The sequence below is a fragment of the Zootoca vivipara genome, chromosome 1 (genome assembly GCF_963506605.1).
Source record: "Zootoca vivipara chromosome 1, rZooViv1.1, whole genome shotgun sequence".
Lineage (NCBI taxonomy): Eukaryota > Metazoa > Chordata > Lepidosauria > Squamata > Lacertidae > Zootoca > Zootoca vivipara.
The window spans coordinates 20,165,612-20,188,587 of record NC_083276.1 but is presented as its reverse complement, the minus strand read 5'-3'; the positions used below and the strand labels follow the sequence as shown (position 1 = coordinate 20,188,587).

General features: G+C 44.0%; 4 protein-coding genes across 4 annotated transcripts in view; 3 read left to right on the top strand and 1 right to left on the bottom strand.

The window, feature by feature from the left end:
* The window catches only part of SERPINA10 (serpin family A member 10), a 201,224-nt gene extending 189,607 nt beyond the window's left edge, over window positions 1-11,617 (bottom strand). Inside the window, exon 1 of the mRNA XM_060272089.1 lies at window positions 11,614-11,617. The gene's annotated coding sequence lies outside the window, so the exon portion shown is untranslated. The remainder of the gene's footprint in view (window positions 1-11,613) is intronic.
* The window catches only part of LOC118078409 (alpha-1-antitrypsin-like), an 88,715-nt gene extending 68,279 nt beyond the window's left edge, over window positions 1-20,436 (top strand). Inside the window, exon 5 of the mRNA XM_060272100.1 lies at window positions 20,289-20,436. Coding sequence (XP_060128083.1) covers window positions 20,289-20,363 — 75 coding nt within the window. The 3' untranslated portion in view covers window positions 20,364-20,436. The remainder of the gene's footprint in view (window positions 1-20,288) is intronic.
* LOC118078410 (alpha-1-antitrypsin-like) overlaps window positions 1-20,938 on the top strand; it is a 35,581-nt gene extending 14,643 nt beyond the window's left edge. Inside the window, exon 5 of the mRNA XM_035102258.2 lies at window positions 20,604-20,938. Within this exon, the coding sequence (XP_034958149.1) occupies window positions 20,604-20,795 (192 nt within the window). The 3' untranslated portion in view covers window positions 20,796-20,938. The remainder of the gene's footprint in view (window positions 1-20,603) is intronic.
* Window positions 11,027-17,596, top strand: LOC118078411 (kallistatin-like). The gene is made up of 2 exons (XM_035102261.2): window positions 11,027-11,135; window positions 16,983-17,596. The coding sequence occupies exons 1-2, from the start codon at window positions 11,093-11,095 to the stop codon at window positions 17,501-17,503; spliced, it is 564 nt and encodes a 187-aa protein (XP_034958152.1). The 5' UTR covers window positions 11,027-11,092; the 3' UTR covers window positions 17,504-17,596.
* Window positions 20,939-22,976: the final 2,038 nt, after the last annotated feature.

Sequence of the window (22,976 nt, the reverse complement as noted above, 5' to 3'; positions counted from 1 at the left end):
AAGGAAATCAGATAGCCAAAACATGTCTGACTTTATGCAGTTTGTGCTGGCACAGCTATTGGAAATTAAAAATGACTTGGTACAGTGCAATTTGGAGATTAGAAAAATCAAAGGTTGCGATGATCAGAAAGAACTGAACAGTGGGAGTGAGAGCCCAACTGTCCAGTCGCAATTGGAGGAGAAAACTCAACAAGATGGACTGGGGGAGGGTGAGAGCACCCCAGCCCATTTAGAAGAAATCGAGTGGTACAGAAGGAGTGAGAGTCCATCTGTGCACGAAAAAGTAGTTGAGAAAAACCAGTATGAATTGAAAAATATCTCCTCTTGACAGATGAAGACATCGGACCAAGGAGTCAAGATGACCACAGAAAACAGAAAAGGGGTGCTTAGGATTACAGGATTGAAGAAAGACGCAGGGCAGCAGGGGAAGGTTAAAGGAATGAGGGTAGAAAGAAAGGTGGGGAAGGGGGTGGGGTAAATAGTATATAATTGGCTATGTAATAGGGTAATCCGAATCGAAATAGGACTGTTTATATAGACTTGCCGACCATAAAAGGGGACTTGTGATTAGTAGGGTTAACAATAGAAATATGGTTGTGATTGAGATGGGGAGTTCTTAGAGGAGAGGTGTGGGTATAAGGAAGAGAATTTTTAGTTTAGTATAGTGTAAAAGTAGATTTAGAATTTTATAATATGAATTAAATGAAGAAGTATGTTTAAGGCAGAAATATAATATGTAAGGAAAGAGGAGTATGATGTTGTCATAGATGATAAATATGTAATCTATAACGAAAAGGATAAATATAGAAATTTGGTGTAAAATTTAAAAGGTATAAACATGTTTAAGATAGAAAGAAATAATGTTAAGATGAAGAGTATGAAATTGCCAAAGAGGGTATAAGATGAACCACAGTAAGGGGGGCTGAGGAGGTCAACTTACAATGTCAGAAAAGATGAATGGTTTTTGAACTATATATGTATGTTTCTGTTTGCATTTTTGTACTTTTTTGTATTCTTTTTGTATTCTTGTTTTTTCTTTTTTCATGTTTTGTAATTTTCTTTGTGTGTTTTGTATTTTTGTAAAATCTTTAATACATTTAATTAAAAAAAAGAGCTGGGTATCATCCGCATACTGATGAACACCCAGCCCAAAACCCCTGATGATCTCTCCCAGCGGCTGCATGTAGATGTTAAAAACCATGGGGGAGAGGACAGAACCCTGAGGCACCCCACAAGTGAGAGCCCAGGGGCCTGAACACTCATCCCCCACCACTACTTTCTGAACACGGCCCAGGAGGAAGGAGCGGAACCATTGTATGACAGTACCCCCAGCTCCCAACCCCTTTAGGCGGTCCAGAAGTATGTTATGGCCAATGGTGTCAAAACCCGCTGAGAGATCCAGCAGGACTAGGAAACAGCTCTCACCTTTGTCCCTAGCCCGCAGGAGATCATCAACCAGTGTGACTAAGGCAGTTTCAGTCCCATGATGAGGCCTGAATCCTGACTGGAAGGGATCCAAATGGTCCGTTTCTTCCAGCCGTGCCTGGAGTTGTTCAGCAACCACTCGCTCAATCACCTTGCCCAAGAATGGAAGATTTGAGACTGGACGATAGTTGGCCATATTGGCTGCATCTAAAGATGGTTTTTTAAGAAGCGGTTTAATAACAGCCTCTTTCAGCAGGTCTGGGAAGGCTCCCTCACGGAGAGAAGCATTCACCAACCCGCAAAGCCCATCGCCCAGCCCTTCCCGGCTAGCTTTTATAAGCCAGGATGGGCAAGGATCAAGGAGACAGGTGGTTGGTTTCACTCGTCCAAGCAGCCTGTCCACATCCTCGGGGGTAACAGATTGGAATTGATCCCACACAACTTGACTAGACAGACCTCCAGCACTCCCCCGCCCCGGCCTTGCCCCCACGGTGGAGTCTACCTCTTCCCGAATCTGAGCGACTTTATCTGCAAAAAACTTTGCAAAATCGTTGCAGGAGATCATGTGGCCCGTACTAGGCCCTGATTGATCTGGTGGTTCCACTAAACTGCGAACCACCTGAAAAAGTCTCCTGCTACTGTTTTCTGCAGATGCAATAGAGGCGGTGAAGAAAGTCTTCTTTGCTGCCGCTACCGCCACTTGGTAGGCTCGACATTGAGCTCTAACCCGTGTCCGGTCAGATTCAGAATGAGTTATCCGCCACCGGCGCTCTAGCCGTCTCAGCGATTGTTTCATTGCCCTCAGATCCATGGAAAACCACGGGACGGTCTGGGCTCCATGCAATCGGAGAAGGCGCTTCGGAGCCAAACAGTCAATAGCCCTGGTTAACTCCACATTCCAGTAGGCCACCAGGGAATCGGCTGAAAGGCCATCAACATGGGATAAAGCATCCCCTACCACTCTCTGGAAACCATTTGGATCCATTAAGTGGCGGGGGTGGACCATCCGAATAGGTCAACCTTCCTGCAGAGGGGAAGGGTCGCGGAGATGTCCAGTTGCACCAGGTAGTGAACTGACCATGGCACTTCTTTAGTTTCGCTTTTGCTTAGTGTCAGATCACCAACATCCATAGAGGTAAACACCAAGTCCAAGGCATGTCCGCGGCTATGAGTTGGGCCAGACTTATTCAGGGACAGCCCCATGGAGGCCATGCTTTCCACGAAGTCCCGAGTGGCCCCTTGTAAGGTCGTGTCAGCATGGATATTGAAATCCCCTAGGACAACCAAACTAGGTGTCTCCAGGAGAACATCCGCCACGACCTGAAGCAGCTGAGGCAGGGAATCCTTGGTGCAGCAGGGAGGTCGGTACACCAGAAGGAATCCTATACTGCCCCTATTGCCCACATTCCAGAACATGCACTCAAAGAACTGGGTCTTCCCAATAGGATGCCTGGTGCAAACTAATGACTTCCTAAAAATCACTGCAACCCCCCCCCCCCCCCGCCCACAAGGCCTGGGTTGCTGTGCGTAAGAGAAACCTGGTGGACACGCAGCAGCTAAAACAGGCCTATCTGCTTCATCCAACCAAGTCTCTGTTACACATGCCAGGTCAAGTCCTCCATCCACGATCAAGTCATGGATGGCAGTTGTCTTGTGAATCATTGATCTGGCATTGCACAGCAGCACCTTCAGGTCATGTGGGTATCCCTTGCTGATTCCAGTATCCATCCGGTCAGGACCAGACACGGAGGCAGGGATAGTCCTCAGACAACGACTAAGCCTGCCTCCTCGGTAATGACATGGTCTGGTCTTAGCATAACTCCTCCTCCTATCCATGATCACTGAGATCGGTTGTCCCAGTGCATCCCCCCCTGTGGAATCTGCCCCAGCCATTTTGTTGGCTGGGACCCACTCCCAGGCAGCCCTGACCCCTCCCCTTAAAAACAAAACAAAACCTATATAAAACAAAAAAAATACAATAAAACAATACAAACAAAAGACAAAAAAATACAAACTAAAATTAAACAAACCCAAATTAAACAAATTCCCAACCCCAACCAAACATACAATTTAAAAAGGTGAAAAGAAATTTAAAAAACATGTTAAAACATTTTAAAAAGAACTCTGCACTGTGCAGCAACAGCAGCAGTGGAAGCAGTCCTTAAGAGGTCTGTGAGGCCCCACCCTGGGCCAGGTGGTGAGTGGCAGGAACGGGGCCCTCAGTACCTTAGCAGGGAAGTCCTGGGCAGCTCCAACAGCAGCAGCAGCAGCAGCAGCAGCAGTGGAAGCAGTCCTTAAGAGGCCAGGTGGTAAGTGGCATTGATGTGTTTATGTGCTGGCTACTTTTGGAAACCTAGTGTTTATAATATTATAGGAGTAATAGGGTAATAGGAGTAATAAGGTATGTATTTTTAGCATAATCAGCCAGGGACAGGGATCTTGTTTCTCATCAACATTAAGGGAGAGAGACAAGAACTAGGAAAAAATAATTATAGAGAAGATTGACATCAAGATTTTCAGAAAATTCCATCAGTTCCTTGAGGCTGACTGATACAGAAATATGATGTTCAGAACGGGTTAGAGGATCCAGATCAATAGGTAATCAGAGTGAGAAATGACCACATGATATAGTTTCTTAAGAGATTCAATGGATTTGTTTATTTTGAAGGCCTAGATTTTCTCATGATGAAACCCTGAGTCAGACACAATCTTGCACTAATTTCTGTTGTATTTCTTTGCAGGCTATTCACGAAGCTTATTTAAATGTCCACAAGAATGGCACTGAAGCTGCAGCTACTACTGCCATGGAAATGGTTCCTATATCCCTTGCTCCTGCATTTGCGTTCAACTGCCCCTTTTTGATGCTGGTTGTTGACGAGGAAACTGGCACCGTCATATTCATGGGAAAAGTCATGAATCCTACAGAGGCATGATTGCTCAACTTGTGTTGCAGCACAGAAAACATGGGGTTTCCAATATGAAGCATGATTGATAAGATGATTTTAGGTATCAGAGTGATTACTGTCACATGTTCCCAAACCGTACAAATTAAACACTGATTGAGTTGTCTGCAAAATCACTTGCCATTTTTCTTTCTTTTTGCACAATCTTAAAAAAATATGCTGTTTATTTTAAGTGTCCTCTCTAGCATTTGGGGCGGGGTGTAGGCGGCTGTGCCATTTGAAAGATCAGGTTAACAGTATTTCATTATTATCCCTCATGCAGGTGTAGTATCCACAAGTAGCCAACAGTTGCAAGGAGAAGGTCAGGTAGGTCAAATGCTCAGAATGAGCTGAGGCTTTCAGGAGAGGTTACAAATAATTAAAAAAAAGGTTTCTTTGACTGTGCCCAAAGCAAGAGGAAGAACAAGCAAGTAGTAGGTCCTCAATGTGGAGAACACGAAGAAATTATATTTGGTGGCAGAGTGAAGAAAGAACTGCTCAACGCATACTTGCCTTCTGTCTTCACTGAAAAGAAAAGCAGTGCTCAACCTGGTGATAACAGAAAAAATAATCCATAGAGGGAGATGCAGTCTAAGACAGGGAAAAAAGATGGTATGGGAACTTTAAATGAATCCAAATCTGCAGCGCCTGATGAGCTGCACCCAAGGGCACTAAAGGAGCTTCCTGTTGTAATCTAAGAGCCTCTGTCTCTAATCTTGGAGAATTCTTGGAGAACAGGTGAGGTCTTTGCAGTCTGGAGGAGGGCAAATGTTTTCCCCATCTTCAAAAGGGGAGGGGGAGAAGACATTACCAGTGACCTTGACGTCAAGGTCCTAGAACAGATAATTAAACAATCTGCCTGTGAGCACTTAGAAAAGGATGCTGTGATGAATCGGGTCCTCCCTAACAAGAGGGCACGTGTTGCGGTGGGACCTGGCAATCAGTCAGTGTGTTGTGTGTGGGAACATTGGTGCGGTCACAACACCCGATTGGTGGTCCCTCGATCTTGTGTGCAATTTGGCCTGTGGGATGTCTGTCAAAGGAGATTGTGGAACTATTACCGTACATATATGCTGCACGGTCCCTGAGCTTTCTCTTTCGGGACGCAGTGCATCGGAACAGAGCTCTACCTGTCTCCACTGCCTACCGGAGAGAATCAGCGACCAGTTTTTGACGATATGGTGAATCATTCTAATTTCCTTTAATTTTGTATTTCCCCCTTTAGATTAATCACTTAATTTTGGTCCCTTTTTGAGTTCTTTTGTCCTTTAGCTTAATTTTGCCTTTCCCCCCCCTTTCCCCCTTAATTATATAAGGGCCTTTTGGCCCTGGTGGGGCTTCCCACTCCCACCATTTTCATTGCAATTCTATCATTGTAATTTTGTGGGGTACCTTAATTTGGTTCCCTCCACGATAGTCTGCTGGAATGTGTTCTTTCCTGCTGCATGTTGCTGTTATCTGATTTAAATTTCTGTTTGCCAATGTCACAGAGCATTACAGGGAATTATTTCTAACCTCAAAGGGGAGCAGACGGGCGTCTTGGAGGCAGCGTCACCTCTCACCCCTTGGTTAACCTACCGATATGACAGCATGCCGGGCAGTGGGCTTTAGCTGTGGTTGCAGTGTAGAGGCTCGTTTGCTGGCCTTCGTCCATCATGTGCTAAGCACGATTTGGGGCAATTTCTGGATTCCACTATCACTGTAGCAAAAGGAGCTCCTTCTTGCTTTGGCTGTTCCATTATACCAATTTTGGGCTTGCTAGAGTTCCTCAACTATTTGAGCTGCTTCATTGCATTACCGTTCCTAGTGGGCAGTTGGGCAGGAATGCCATTTTAAGGGCACACCCTTCTTCCTCGAAGGAGCCATTTTTTATGGGCAGGAGCTCAATTGTTTGGCCATGAGCTTCTTCTCCGAGAGAGCCATCCTTGTCCTTTCTTGAACTGTTAAGAAGATTCCACTGGCTGTCACTACTACTCTACTCCCATTCTCAAGGGAGTCCTTCCAGAGCTGTCCCACAGAAACGGAAGCTGACTTCCTTTTTTGCTTCCGTTTTTGCTGAATTAGATAATTAAAATAAAATAAAGTTCTTTCATCTCTCACCTTATTTCATTCAGCTTTATTCATTTTACTTGGAAAATCTGCTGCTTGCAGTGGTGGTGATGAGGCTTTTGGCTGCAGAGTGTGTTGAAGCCATGAGCAGTTAAGCAAGCCTCTTCCCTTCTCTCCCCACTAGCAGGGCCGGCCCTGCGGCCAGGCTGGGTGGCGCAGGGCACCACAGCGCCGGCCCGCCAGGAGGGCGCCGCGAGCTGCACCCACCCGCTGGCCGGCCGGTCCGCTGCGCAGCTGCGCCCACGGCAACTGCCCGCCAAGCAGCAGTGCCTGTGGCAGCCACGCTGTGTGTGGTGCCCACCCACCCACCGCGCTGGGAAATGGGGCGGGAGGGCGCCGGAGGGATCTGGCGCACCACGGCCCAGGGGCGCTTAAGACGGCCCTGCCCACTAGAACAGTTCTTCTTCATAGAAGTTATCAGAGGCACACACAAACTTCACGTCCGACAGGAATAACTGACACCAACTGACACACAGTCACATGACCCTCTCTCTCTCTCTTAAGGTGGAATGGAACATTACAACAACCTCCCCCTTTCCATGTAACATTATGCACTATTATTACCAACCAATTGCAGTTTTTGTAAATACACCCGAAGTTGTTCTTTGTTGACAACTTTAGACAACAGATCTGCGGGAATCTCGTCACCTGCCATGTAGGACACTTGAATAAGTCCTTTCCTGCTACATTCCCTTGTACGGTGTAATTTAATTTGCAAGTACTTAGTTCTTTGCTTGCAACTCTCAGAATTAATCAAAGCCAAAGAAAATCTGTTATCTTGATACACCTGTATAGGACAAGTTACCTTAACTCCAATGTCCTGAAACAGTTGTATCAACCAATCTCAATCCATCAGTGAAAATGACAGTGCATTTAATTCATCTTCACAAGAAATTACACTCACTGTCATCTGCTTCCTGCACATACAATCATTAAGACAGTGGTTGTACATATAGCATACTCCAGAAGTGCTTGTTCCGCCTGTGGTGTCACTATCAAAACTTGCATCAGCAAAAATTTCAAGACCTCCAGTCTTCTGACTGTGAACCTTAGCCCATGGTCCATAGTTCCTTTCAAGTAACGAGCTATGTGTTTTAAAGCTTTTCAATCCTGAACAGTAGGACTGTTAGAATGTCTGCTAAGCAGATTAGTATTTGCAGCTATGTCAGGCCTTGAGCATCTGGCAATGAAATTTAGTTTGCCTAGAATGCATCTATACAATGTTATATCAGAAAATGCTTCAGCCTTTTCATCTCTCTGAAAACCTGTCACCATTGGGGTGTCCACAGGATTCACATCTGTCCAATTTAGTCTGGCTAATACATCAGCGATTTTCTGAATTTGATGAACCAGAAAATTATCTGTTTGGTCTTTCTCTACCTGCAGAGACAGGTAATTGGATACCTGGCCAAGATCTTTCATATCAAAGTGTTCTTTCAACTGAGCAAGGGTGTTTCTGTATAAATTTTGATCTTTCCAAAACAACAAATGATCGTTGACAAAACAAATACAATACAGTTTGCGTTGCCCCTCCCCTTTTACAAATACACATGGATCTGCCTTTCCTTGATGTAATCCTAGAGATTGTAATGTTTCAGTAAGTTTGGTGTTCCAACACCTGGCACTCTGTTTAAGACCGGATAGAGATTTCTTTAGTTTACAAACCATCCCTTTTTGTACTTTCACTCCGTAAGGTGGAAGCATGTACACTTCCTCTTTTAAAATCCCGTACAAAAAAGCTGTATTCACGTCGTGATGGTAGACGTGAAGCTTCTCCTCTGCAGCAATTTTGAGCATGGTTCTAATGCTCTCATACTTGATGGTGGGGAAATAGGTTTCATTATAATCTTGACCTGATACCTGGGTAAAACCTTTGGCAACTAATCTGGTTTTATGCCTTACAGTTTTACCATTTTGATCGGTCTTTGCTTTAAAAACCCATTGGCTCCCAGCGAGTCTCATTTCTGGGACTAGTGGAACTTGCTCCCAGGTCTTGTTCCTTTCCGAGGAACTTAGTTCATCATCTATGGCCTTCAACCAGGGTTCAGCTTCCTTAGAGGACAGTTCTTGAACTTCTTGAAAATTGGTAGGTTCCCACATCTTCACTGAGTTACCAACGACAGCAGTAGCTGTGGTGACAAACTCATCATCAAACCTTTTGGGTGGTTTGCCCTTTGTGATTTGTGTATCAGACGTGAGTCTTTAACGCTCATCTCCTCCTTGTTTTAAGAAATGTGGCCATTGGTGAACAGTGGTTCATCCAATTCAGTTTCAGATTCATCAGATGGTCTGAGTGAGGCTTTAACGCTCTGGTAGTCTACTGTTTCGCTGTCACTGTCAGCAGCACCTCCCACTAAATCGGAATCTGAACCTTGGCCATCATCTTTAGCTTCCTCTTCTTCAGGATGACTTTGGAAAATTCCCCCATTGTCCCCCCATTTAGCACAATACTCCACACTCTTGGTGAACTTCACTGTCTTTGTATTGGGCATGTACACTCTGTAGGCACCTGTCTTATATCCCACAAAAATCCCATGTACACCACGCTTCCCGAGCTTGCTGCTCTGCGGAGTATGTACCCACATGTCAGAACCAAATATTCTCATGTACTTGACGTAAGGCTTCTTGCCAAACATCTTTTCATAGGGGGTGTAACCTATGGGTTTTGATAGTCTCCTATTGTAAGTATGCACAAAATGATTCAAACTCTCCCCCCAAAATGATTCTGGTAGGTTGGCATCATTCAACTGAGTTTTTAAAACCCTGTAGTAATGTTTGGTTTGCTCTTTTGCAAAGTCCATTCTCCCATGGAGATCGTGAGCAAGTGAGGTCATGCTGGATTCCCTTCTCAGTCAAAAAGTCCTCAAATTGCTGAGAAGTGAATTCTCCACCACGATAAGTGAAAAGACATTGCAGTTGCTTTCCTTGGGCATTTCGCAACCAAGCATAGAATCCCTTGAACGTATGAAATGCATCTGACTTTTGTTTGAGCAAATACACCTGGAGAAAGAATCAATCAACACGATGAAATATTTAGCTCCACTAAGAGAGGGCTCTAGTGGACCAACGAGGTCGGCATGGACAATTTGGTAGGGCTTTGAAGCCTGTCTACCAGATACCTTACCCTTGGGAGCCACCCTTATCTTGTGCTCTGCACATGACTTACATTTCATGTAGAATTTACAGGATTTAATGGTTAGACCATTAACTACTTCCGGCATTTTGGTTAGCGTTTGCCAGGACATATGACCAAATCTCTTACGGTGTGAATGAGTACAATCTGCATGGAAAACTTTGTGTTTGCCACACAACAAGAATCATTACTTTGCACATTGACACCATTATCATCATAAGCAATCTGAAATAGATTATTCACATAGTCAGCATGTAAGAGTTCTGCATCATTCTTGCTGATGATGCAGATGCCCTTTGAAAAGAAAACGTTAAAGTTCTTCTCTGTGGGCTGGTGAACACTCAACAGGTTCTCAGCTGACTCTGGAACAAATAGAACTTTGTTGATAGTAGAATTCAAGCTCTTAAGCTCGATCATTCCTTCTGCAGCTATCTGGATAGAAGTCCCATCAGCCTGATGAATTTGCCCCTCCTGTGGCTTGAAGGAAGTAAACAAATGCTTGTCTTTGCAAATGTGGTGTGTGGCTGCAGAATCCACAACAAATCTGCCTTTGGTCTTTGCAGAAGTCACTTGTGTAACAAAAGCCTTGTTTTGCACATTCTTTGACTTTTGTCCCCCCCCCTCTTCCTGCCATCTGCATATTTTTGCTTTTGTCTTGGGACAATTCCGTTGAATATGACCATGGTTTCCACAGTTCCAACATTTTATAGCTGATAACGCTTTAGCTCTAGCTTTTTAGTGTGCAACTTTCTGAAGTATAGAAGCACAGAACCAGCTTCTTGTCACAAATGTGCGTCTTTTAACGCATTCCACATTTCACGAGCAGTGACTTTGCCATTAATTGTTATTAGTTCCTCCGGAGACACTAAGAAAACTATAATTCCCATGGCCATGGTCCACACAGCTGTTATAGCATTAGGTGGGCTGTCTTTCACTCCGTGCCACACCGCTGCACGTCTTAATTGTGCCTCACAATAGACTGACCACGTTTCGTAATTTTGTCCATTCAAATGTAGACAAGGGCTTCCCCCCATTGTAGTCCCAGAATGATCCATTCCTGCTCTTTTACTTCAGTCCGGAATTCAGTTCTGTGCAGCTAGGCCCTTGATTTTTGCTGCTCCAGGGAAAGCAACTCAATTGGCAGTTATCAGCCCGTAAAGAAAGAGCTAACAGGGCAAATGCTCTTCCTGGAAATATAATTAACAAAGTCATGGTCAATAATTTTTGTTCTTGTTTAGTGTTTAGTGTTCTTCTTTGTTTAATGAAGGGCAACAGGACTTGGGACTACAGGTGTCCAGCAATGGTCAATATTTGTTCTTCACTAAACAGCCTGCTCTGTTTTGTGAAGGACAACATACCATTTCTCAACAGTGCCCCAACACAGATAAATAGTAGCTCACTGCAAGGAGCTTTCACTGCTTCTTCCAAGAGACACCTCTGAACGTAAGTATCAAACGTGCCTTTCCCGATGCTGCTATGACAGATGTTGGCTTGGAGGGTGTTTGAAAAGGAGGGGAGCAGAGCAGGTATGAAAAAGGAGGTGATGGTGGAAAGGGGGAATGGGTTCAAAGGAGGCTGCGGAATACAAGCAGCTTTAGAAATGGGGAGTTGAAAAGGGTGGTTAGAATTAGCACTGGGTGGGAAGATTGAAGGAGCTAAATGGGGGTCTGTGTGCAAGGGAGAGTTGCAAAAAGGGAGGGAGATGAAGGCATTGAAATGGGAGTGATGCTGAAAATTGGGGGGTTACAAAGGGGCTGAAAATAGGAGGGATGGCTTTAGAATTGGGAGGAAGGGGAAAAGATGGCTTAATAGTTGCAATTAATGGGAGGAGGAAGATCTAGAAGGGGTGTGCAAGTGGAAAAGACAGTAAAGGAAACGTGAGGAAGGGGCATGGAAATGGGGGCAAAGGTGGAAATGGAGGTGCAAATATGGAATAGAAGAGAGAAGCAGCTTCAGAAATGCTGTTAAGAAATTATGACATAGAATCAAAGAACTGGAAGGGACCAACGGGACATCCAGCTCAACCCCCTGCAATGCAGGAATCACAGCTGAACAAGGCCTGACAGATGGCCATCCACCCTCTGTTTAAAAACCTCCATTGAAGGAGATTTCTCCCACTTCTAAGGGATTTGATTCACTGTTGAACAGCTCTCATGGTCATAAGGCTATTCCTCACGTTTAGTCAGAATCTCCTTTTTTATCATTTGAATCCATTGGCTCTGGAGCAGCAGAAAACAAGCTTCCTCCAGTGTGGTTAAGAGCGGTAGACTTGTAATCTTGTGAAATGGGTTTGCGTCTCCACACCTCCACAAGCAGCTGCTGGGTGACAGGGGCGTAGCCAGGATGAAAATCAGGCGGGGCCAAGGGGCGGGGCCAAGGGGCGGGGCCAAGGGGCGGGGGCGGGGCCACATCGGAGCAGCCCGAAATCGGGCTGCTCCGACTCCCTCCTCCCCCTCCGCGATAGGAAGGGACGAGGGGGAGCCAGGATCAGCCCGAAATCGGGCTGCTCCGACTCCCTCCTCCCCCTCCGCAATCGGAAGGGACGAGGGGGAGCCAGGATCAGCCCGAAATCGGGCTGCTCCGATCCCCTCCTCCCCCTCTGCAATCGCTGGGGCAGGTGGAGGGAAAGCCCCAGAGCCGCGCAAAGCGGTTGCCTGGCTTTCCCTCCGCCCGCCCCACAGCCAGCCGGCTAGAAGGGACGTCTCCCTTCTCCCTTGCTGGCTGTGGGGCGGAGGGAGGGAAAGCCAGCCAAACGCTTTGCGCGGCTCTGGTGCTTTCCCGCCGCCCGCCCCACAGCCAGCCAGGGAGAAGGGAGACGGCACCGGGCGGGCAGTGGGGCAGGCTGGCCAGTGGCCCTGCTTCTAGGGGGGGCAATTGCCCCCTCCTGCCCCCCCTGCCTACGCCCATGCTGGGTGACCTTGGGCTTGTCCAGAGGTGTAGCAAGCCCACGTGGTACCCGGTGTGGATTTTTTTTATCGCCCGCCGATTTGCCGGGGCGCTGGGAAAGCTGTGACCTCTTGGGAGCCATGGCTCCCGTCCGTCCCCCTAAAGCTCTCTTTACTTTACTTTAGGAGTAATCCTAGAATCACAGAACCGTAGAGTTAGAAGGGGACCCACTCATTTAATCCAACCCTGGCGATTAATTCTGAGAAAGCCTGAGGAGGTAGAGCCTGTTAGAAACCTCTCGTGGATGGGGGCGCCGCCCCGCACCTCCGACGCATGTTTATTCAATTACACGTGGAGTGTGCAGCTCAGTCTACATTTACTTGCAAGTAAGCCTTGCAAGGGAGTGTGCACAGGGTCTCTTGGTGCTTCCTCTGCTTCCCACCCACGCACAAGTCTGCTTCTGCACTTTCATAACAAAGCCCTGATTTGGGAGTTTCAGATTTTGCTGCTCCTTGTCCTGCCCCATATTTGGCTGCTCCCCCCCCCCGGCAGGAGGCTGTTGCTGCCCTCCGGGTGGCTCAGGCGGGCTCCATGCTCTGAGTGCGTGGTGCTCAGCAGATGGGGAGGGTGCACAGCTGCCAAGTATCCCGTATCTGCCGGGAAAACCCCTTTTTTCTTACCGTTTCCCGGCGGTCTCCTGTTTAGCGAAAAATCCCGGTATTGTCCCTTAAATCGGGATACTTGGCAGCTATGAGTGGAGCAGAATTACCCGGCCATTTTTCTGGTGCCGCTTGCCCTTCTATGGGCACCAGAAAATGGCGGCGCCGGCGCCGGAAATCACTTTTACGTGTTTCCGGTCATGTGCGGAAGCGACTTCCGGCGCTGGCGCCGCCATTTTCTGGTGCCCATAGAAGGGAGAAGCGCCACCGGAAGTCACGTCATGCAACTTCCGGTCATGCGCATGCTGCCGATCCCATATATTTATGACACGGACTTGGCAGGTATGGGAGGGTGGCGCTCTCCGGATCCCCCACCTCCTCCGTCGCCTCCTCATTGAGGCACTGCTGCCGCTCTGGGAAGGAGAGGGGGGAAAGGGGCTGGGAGTCTCCTGCTTCCCTTCAGCCCCAGGATGAGCTGAGCGGAAGCCAAGGGACGCCCCGCCCCTTTCCCCGGCATGGGATAACCGTGCGCCCCCTGGGATGCCATGCGTGCGTTGTCTGCACGGGGCGGCACTCACACACGACAGCCCGTAATGGGGTGCCACTCACGCGGTAGCACGCAAGGCCGCCATGCGCCAGTGGCGGCCCGTACAGACCGCACATGTCCGAACAGCAAGCACGGGCGGAGGCGAGGGGTGCACCGAGTGTCACCCCCCAGGATGTAACCCATGGCGTCCCGCCCCTATTGCCCCCCTTGCTACACCCCTGGGCTACTCACACTTCTTTGAAGTCTCTCAGCCTCACTCACCTCACAGAGTGTTTGTTGTAGGGGAGGAAGGGAAAGGAGAATGATAGCCGCTTTGAGACTCCTTCGGGTAGTGATAAAGCAGGATATCAAATCCAAACTCATTTCTTCTTCTTCCTCTTCTTCTCCTCCTCCTCCACTTTCCATGTGGCAGCCCTTCATATATTTGAAGAGGGCCATCCTATTACCTCCCAGCCTTCTGTTCTCCAGACTAAATAAAAACAACCCCACTGCTGTCAGGGAGAATGAAGTTCTCAAGGATGGAGAAGATCACTTTGAGGAAGAGGAAGGCATTCCCTTAGAAGGGACCCATTCCTTTTAAAAATTAAAATTTTATTAATATGCAAACATACAAATATATAAACAGAAGATTTAAAGGGAAAAACCCATACAAAATTCATATGGAAAAACTATAAAGTATAAAAAACAATAAATTATAAATCATATATAAAACCTATAAATTATAAATCCTTGCAAATCATATATAAATCCTCTTTAAATCATAAAATAATCTTGTATGAAATCAAATAACAAATATCAAAAATTTTAACATAACAGAAATGCGTAACTGATAAGGGACAAAACAAGCGTAAAAAATAAACAGATAATAAAATACAAATAATAAAAAGCTACCACCACCTCACCCCGCACCCCCCCTTCACCTCGTGTGACTTCCAGTCTTCCCTCTACTCTGGTTTATATCTCTCTCTGTCGTTATGCATACTTTTTCCATCTTTAATTTTGGGCCTTTTATATTTCTGTCAGGAGGTTGGCTTTTTCCACCTGTTTCCTTAAATATTGTTTAAACATTTTCCAATCTTTTTCTAATTTTTCTTCTTTCAAACCTTTCACCTTTCCCACTTTTATTGTTAAATTTTGATAGGTTGTCAATTTTATAATCCACTCCTCCTTATTTGGTATTTTATCGCTTTTCCAATTCTTTGCGATGAGTAGTCTGTTGGCTACTGTAGCATGCATCACTAAAGATCTATCTCTTGCTTTTATATCATCATTTAATAATCCTAATAGGAATAATTCTGGCTCCTCTTTGAAAAGATCTTAGTATCTTTTTCATTTCATTGTATATGTCTTCACAAATTTCTAAAAAAAATTGCACTGCCACCAAACATGCAAGTAAGTCCCAATTTCTTCCTGGCACCTCCAACAAATATTACTCATTCCTTTATACATTTTAGCCAATTTTCCCAGTGTTAGGTATGGGTTTCAAGATAAATTATAAAAAGAGTGGTATATTAGTAATGTTTTTGGGAAAGGATGAAAAAATTAAATTACAGGAAATATCAGTTATCGAAATGAAAAAAAGAATAAAATACCTAGGTATTCAGATGACAACAAAAAGCATTGATTTGTACCAAGAGAATTACGAAAAAACACGGAAAGAGATTAGACAAAAATTAGAAATTTGGCCTAAATTATATTTTTCAATATTAGGAAGAATTTCTGTTATAAAAATGAATATATTAACTAAAATGATGTACCATTTTCAAAATATGCCAATTCTGGGAGGAGCAAAATGCTTTAAAGATTGGAGAAAAGATATATCAAAATTTATTTGGAGTGGTAAAAAACCCAGGATAAAATATAAAATTTTGACAGATAAAAGGGAAAGGGGAGGGTTTGGTTTGCCAAATTTAGAATTATATCATGATGCGGCAGGGTTATTATGGTTAAAGGACTGGATGGAACTTAAAAACACTGAAATGTTAGATCTGGAAGGAGTAGGTCTAGGATTCGGCTGGCACCTATACATGATGAAAGAAAAAATGGAAGTACATAACATCTTTAAGAATAATATTATGAGAAAAACATTATATAAAATTTGGAAGAAACATCAAAACATATTAGAACCAAAAATGCCGTGGTGGGTATCACCTTTTGAAATAATTACAGTTAAAAAATGGAAATATGGGAATAAATTGGCCAACTTATAAAGATTTGTTAGAGGAGGTAGAAGGGAATTGGAAATTAAAGGAATATGATGAGATTAAAAGCTTCTTTAATGTTTGGCTACAGTATTTTCAAATTAAGCAAAGATTTCAATTAGATAATAAAATCGGATTTGGGAGAGAAATGTCAAAATTTGGAAAAAGTTTTATTAGAAGGGAAAGACAAAAATATAAAAAATATTTATGAGTTGCTTCTTGAATGGGAAACGAAAGATGAATTGACCAAAGAAACAATGATCAGGTGGGCACAAGATTTAGGGAAAACAATCATGTATGAAAGATGTGCTCACGAATTATGAATTACGAGAAAATTTTCTAAGAAGGGACCCATTCCTTGAGGGGTGCTCATGTCAAGGTTACCTTTCCAGCTGGGGAGACCACACGTTCAGGGAAAAATGAAGGAACACAGAAATATCTTTTGCTTGGCTTTAATTACAAAAACAAAAACTCCTCTAACATTAAATTACATTAGTTACATGTAGGTAGCCGTGTTGGTCTGAGTCGAAGCAAAATAAAAAAATTCCTTCAGTAGCACCTTAAAGACCAACTAAGTTTTTATTTTGGTATGAGCTTTTGTGTGCATGCACACTTCTTCAGATCACATTACATTACATCTATAAGTATGACCCACCCATCAATCCGTTCACCAGGGTACATGCTGCTCTTTATATACTATACCCAATTGCTGACACAGCTTAATTAACACAACAGCACCTGCTATACTGCTTCACAGCTGTAAAACTAGGTCATGATATCAACTCTGTCCTTTAAAGAGATACACAAAGAGATACGTTAATATTTAAAGAAACCATTCAACAGTTTGGTATACTGCTTTCCACAAAGAAACACAAACTTGCGTACAAAAACAATCTTGCTTTATTTCACCTCACTCCATCCTTAATAAAGGCTTTAACAAAGATTACTATGCTTCTAACATTCTGCCAAAAGAAAAGAAAGTGAGATTGTTAAAATCCTGCCAGAAAGGCATATAAGAGTCGAATGACTCGAAGGCAAGCCATTGCAATGATGAATTTTGAATGCGATTTGTCTTCACAGACTACTTCCAGAGGAACACAATGTCTCGTCTCTACCTGTGTTTGCTTCTTGCTGGGCTCTGTGCTTTTGCCCAATGTCACCATACCCCTGACCACAAAGAGAACCATGGCCATGGCCATTCTCCTCCTGCTGAAGGTGAAAGAGGTCTGCCCTCTTTGAAGATAGCCCCAGGAAATGCTGACTTCGCCTTTCGATTCTACCAGCAGGTTGCTTCAGGGTCCGCTGAGAAGAACATTTTCTTTTCCCCTCTGAGCATTTCCACTGCCTTGGCCATGATGTTACTGGGAGCTAGAACAACCACGTTGAGTCAGCTTTTGTCAGGACTTGGCTTCTCAGATATTACCGAACAGGAAATACATGAGGGTTTCCATGATCTCTTACGTATACTGAACCGCCCCAATCCTGAACTCCACCTGAGCACTGGGAACGCCCTATTCACAGATGACCAAGTGAAACTCCTGCAGAAGTTCCTGGATGATGCCAAACATTTTATGATACGGATGTTCTTCCAACTAACTTGAAGAATCCTGCAGTAGCTGAAAGTCAAATCAATAGCTATATAGAAAAAAAAAACCAACGGGGAAATAATTGATGCTGTCAAGGGTCTTAACCCAGAGGCTCTAATGGTTATGGTGAACTATATTTACATGAGAGGTAAGTCAGATGGACTTGTTTTATACACATTATGCATCTTGGATGTTCTTTAAGTCTGGAGTCATCATCTGCCCACTGTGTGAGAATAATCTTATCAGACTTCTCATCACAGAGAAGCTCCTTTAATCAATCAGAAAATTGAGCTTCACCATTATTGAAACAAATCAAATATACTGTGAGTACCCTTTTCCTGGAAATGAGATTAAGTAATTGGGAACTAGATTAAGAACAGTTAGATGCCACTAAAACAGAAGCTTTTATTAAAAGCTCTGAGTATGACAATTAATATATTAAAGAATTAAATGACATGTATGCTGTTATTGTTCTTTCCATAAGCCAATTGGGAAAAAACCTTTCAATCCTCGGAGTGCAAGAGAAGAAGACTTCCATGTGGATGAGCAAACCACGGTGAAAGTCCCTATGATGAACAAAGACAGCTGGTTTGAGTTTTACCATGATAAGAACTTGTCCTGCAAGGTTGTGAAGCTCCCTTACAAGGGCGACGTTTCAGCATTATTTATTCTTCCTTACCAAGGAATAATGAAGCAGTTGGAAAATGCTCTTAGCAAATGGGTGGCCAACTTCCAAGAGACTGACAGGTCAAAGTTTTTGAGCTTTTTTTAGGAAGGAAAGCCCTGTTTGGGGGATTTCATGTAAATGTTGTTGAGCATCTTTAGGGAAGAGGAAAGTGACATTGAGCTTTTTTTTAAGGACGGAAAGCCCTGTTTTTGGTGGTTCAGGTCATTTTAGGGGTGCTGGGGAAAGATGTTGAGATTTTTTATGGGGAGCCAAAGTTTTTTAGCATCTTTGGGGGGGGGGCCACTGATCTACCACAGATGTCCAGTGATCTACTGGTAGATCACGATCTACCTGTTGGACATGCCTGCCATAGTGTAAAGAGTGTAGTACATATTTGTAGGTGTAAATATATTGTTGTGAGTTTGAGGGATAGTGATAAGCTGTATAGTGACCAAGTCCCTTGTAATTCCAGAGCAGGGTCAATCAAGCATAGATGTCACTGAGAAAGGAGTGCAAACATGCTAGGAATGTGGGCTTGGGAGAGCACACACACACCCCAGCACATTTTCCCCCCAAAGCAATATCTCACTAGCCTCTGGTTCCTCTTTCAACAGGAAAATAGATCTATCCCTTCCAAAGTTTTCAATCTCTGGCAACTATGTTATCAAAGGGATGTTAAGAAGAATGAATATTATGGATGTATTCACAGATCAAGCAGACCTCTCTGGAATTACTGATCTATATTTTCTTGCATCCTCCATTTTTCCCCAGAGGTACACTGTTGCCTGAAGGTTCAAATGAACATAATTTGGGGTACTTGAACCACACTCCCCTCTCTCATGGAGGGCAGGAGCCAAAAATATTTGCTATTCCAGCTATGATGACTAAGAGGCACCAATATCCCATCTCTCCCTCTGCTATAGCCTAGTGGCATGAGTGGTGCTTGATGACAGTTTAGGGGGTGGAGCCCCACTGGAGCTGGTCTCCCAACAGAACTGATGGAGAGACCCTAAAGGCCCAGCTCTCCCTCTTCCCTTGGTCATGCTATCTGGGGCTGATGGGAGTTGGGATCCAAAAACATCAGGAGGGCCACAGCTTCCCCACCTCTGACACAGAATTTTCAAGAGCAGATGATTAGATGCTAGTTGCTTTGCAAAAAGTGCAGTTAGCATTGGAGAAGGAGGAGAAATCGGATATACAGTGGTACCTCTGGTTAAGAACTTAATTCATTCCGGAGGTCCATTCTTAACCTGAAACTCTTCTTAACCTGAAGCACCACTTTAGATAATGGGGCCTCCTGCTGCCACCGCGCCGCGAGAGGACGATTTCAGTTCTCATCCTGAAGCAAAGTTCTTAACCTGAGGTACTATTTCTGGGTTAGCGGAGTTTGTAACCTGAAGCGTTTGTAACCCTAGGTACCACTGTATTTGCAAGCTTTGTGCAGATTTATCACATACCTGCTTTATTCTGACCTGCTCATGCATTGTAGTTTTCAAAAATAATAATACTCCTGATTAACTGTATGCTGTGTGTATTACTGCAGCATAATTTTAAAGTATATAACTAAATATGTATTTTATCCAGTTATATAAACATTTGTATTTATTTGTTTATGTGATGGCTACATTTGGAAACCTAGTATTTATAATATTATAGGAGTAATAGGGTAATATTATATACAGTGGAACCTCGGTTTATGAACACCTCGGTTTATGAATTTTCGGTTTATGAACACTGCGGACCCATCTGGAATGGATTAATTCATTTTCCATTACTTTCAATGGGAAAGTTTGCTTCAGTTTATGAACGCTTCAGTTTATGAACAGACTTCCGGAACCAATTACACCCATGCTTCAGTTTATGAACGCTTCAGTTTAAGTACTCCGCGGACCCGTCTGGAACGGATTAATCCACTTTCCATTACTTTCAATGGGAAAGTTTGCTTCAGTTTATGAACGCTTACTCCACAGACCGTCTGGAACGGATTAATTCACTTTCCATTACTTTCAATGGGAAAGTTCGCTTCAGTTTATGAACGCTTCAGTTTATGAACAGACTTCCGGAACCAATTGTGTTCATAAACCGAGGTACCACTGTATGATGTATATATGAAAGAAGTGTTTGTATTTTTAGCATAATCAGCCAGGGACGGGGATCTTGCTTCTCATCAACATTAAGGGAGAGAGACAAGAACTAGGAAAAAAATAATTATGGAGAAGATTGACATCAAGATTTTCAGAAAATTCCATCCATTCCTCCTTGAGTCTGACTGATACAGAAATATGATGCTTAGAACTGGTTAGAGGAACCAGATCAATAGGTAATCAGTGTGAGAAATGACCACATGACGTTGTTTCTTAAGACATTCAATGGATGCCTAGATTTTCTCATGATAAAACCCTGAGTCAGACACAATCTTGCACTAATTTTTGTTGTATTTCTTTGCAGGCTATTCACAAAGCTTATTTAAATGTCCACGAGAATGGCATTGAAGCTGCAGCTACTACTGCCATTGAAATGGTTCCTTCCTCCCTTCCTCCTGTACTTAGATTCAACCGCCCCTTTCTGATGCTGACTATCGACGAGGAAACTGGCACCGTCCTTATCATGGGAAAAGTCATGAATCCTACTGAGGCATGATTGCTCAACTTGTGTTGCAGCACAGAAAACATGGGGTTGCCAAAATGAAGCATGATTGATAAGATGATTTTAGGTATCAGAGTGATTACTGTCACATGTTCCCAAACCGAACAAATAAAACACTGATTGAGTGGTCTGCAAAATCACTTGGCGTTTTTCTTTCTTTTTTCACAATCCTAAAAAATAAGCTGTTTATTTTAAGTGTGCTCTCTAGCGTTCACTCCAAGATAATTTGGGGTCTGTGTGTAGATCCCTGTGCCATTTGAAAGATCAGGTTAACAGTATTTTATTATTATCTCTCATGCAGGTGTAGTATCCACAAGTAGCCAACAGTTGCAGGGAGAAGGTCAGGTAGGTCAAATGCTCAGAATGAGCTGAGGCTTTCAGGAGAGGTTTTGTTGTTATTGTTTAGTCGTTTAGTCGTGTCCGACTCTTCGTGACCCCATGGACCATAGCACACCAGGCACTCCTGTCTTGCACTGCCTTCTGCAGTTTGGTCAAACTCATGTTCGTAGTTTCGAGAACACTGTCCAACCATCTCGTCCTCTGTCGTCCCCTTCTCCTTGTGCCCTCAATCTTTCCCAACATCAGGGTCTTTTCCAAGGATTCTTCTCTTCTCGTGAGGTAGCCAAAGTATTGGAGCCTCAGCTTCACGATTTGTCCTTCCAGGGCTGATTTCCTTCAGAATGGATAGGTTTGATCTTCTTGCAGTCCATGGGACTCTCAAGAGTCTCCTCCAGCACCATAATTCAAAAGCATCAATTCTTCGGCGATCAGCCTTCTTTATGGTCCAGCTCTCACTTCCATACATCACTACTGGGAAAACTATTGCTTTAACTATACGGACCTTTGTAGGCAAGGTGATGTCTCTGCTTTTTAAGATGCTGTCTAGGTTTGTCATTGCTTTTCTCCCAAGAAGCAGGCGTCTTTTAATTTCGTGACTGCTGTCACCATCTGCAGTGATCAAGGAGCCCAAGAAAGTAAAATCTCTCACTGCCTCCATTTCTTCCCCTTCTATTTGCCAGGAGGTGATGGGTCCAGTGGCCATGATCTTGGTTTTTTTGATGTTGAGCTTCAGACCATATTTTGCGCTCTCCTCTTTCACCCTCATTAAAAGGTTCTTTAATTCCTCCTCACTTTCTGCCATCAAGGTTGTGTCATCTGCATATCTGAGGTTGTTGATATTTCTTCTGGCAATCTTAATTCCGTCTTGGGATTCATCTACTCCAGCCTTTCGCATGATGAATTCTGCATATAAGTTAAATAAGCAGGGAGACAAGATACAACCTTGTCGTACTCCTTTCCCAATTTTGAACCAATCAGTTGTTCCATATCCAGTTCTAACTGTAGCTTCTTGTCCCACATAGAGATTTCTCAGGAGACAGATGAGGTGATCAGGCACTCCCATTTCTTTAAGAACTTGCCATAGTTTGCTGTGGTCGACACAGTCAAAGGCTTTTGCATAGTCAATGAAGCAGAAGCAGGAGAGGTTACAAATATTAAAAAAGGTTTATTTGACTATGCACAAAGCCAGAGGAAGAATAAGCAAGTAGTAGGTCCTATGTGTGGAGAACACGAAGAAATTATATTCGGTGGCAGAGTGAAGGCAGAACTGCTCAACACATACTTGGCCTCTGTCTTCACTGAAAAGAAAAGCAATGCTCAACCTGGTGATAACAGAAAAAATAATCCATAGAAGGAGCTGCAGTCTAAGACAGGGAAAAAAGATGGTATGGGAACTTCAAATGAATCCAAATCTGCAGCGCCTGATGAGCTGCACCCAAGGGCACTAAAGGAGCTTCCTGTTGTAATCTAAGAGCCTCTGTCTCTAATCTTGGAGAATTCTTGGAGAACAGGTGAGGTCTTTGCAGTCTGGAGGAGGGCAAATGTTTTCCCCATCTTCAAAAGGGGAGGGGGAGAAGACATTACCAGTGACCTTGACTTCAAGGTCCTAGAACAGATAATTAAACAATCTGCCTGTGAGCACTTAGAATGGATGCTGTGATTACTAAGCCCCAGCATGGTTTTCTCAAACAATATCTGTATATTGTGTCTCTTGTCAAATATCTTAGGCATGTGCATTTTACCCTACAGTGCTTTGGCTTCCTTGGATGGCTGTTAATTGCCCCTGCTTTTAACAAAACTGATTACATCGAGGAGGCTCACAGATAACTTTCCAAT

What these genes read in the sequence shown, in the direction of transcription:
- LOC118078411 (XM_035102261.2), top strand. Translation starts at nt 11,093, where the DNA reads ATGTTGGCTTGGAGGGTGTTTGAAAAGGAGGGGAGCAGAGCAG. An exon ending in AAAGGAGGGGAGCAGAGCAG is followed by an intron (nt 11,136 to 16,982) that starts GTATGAAAAAGG and finishes TTGTCTTCACAG; the next exon opens with ACTACTTCCAGAGGAACACA.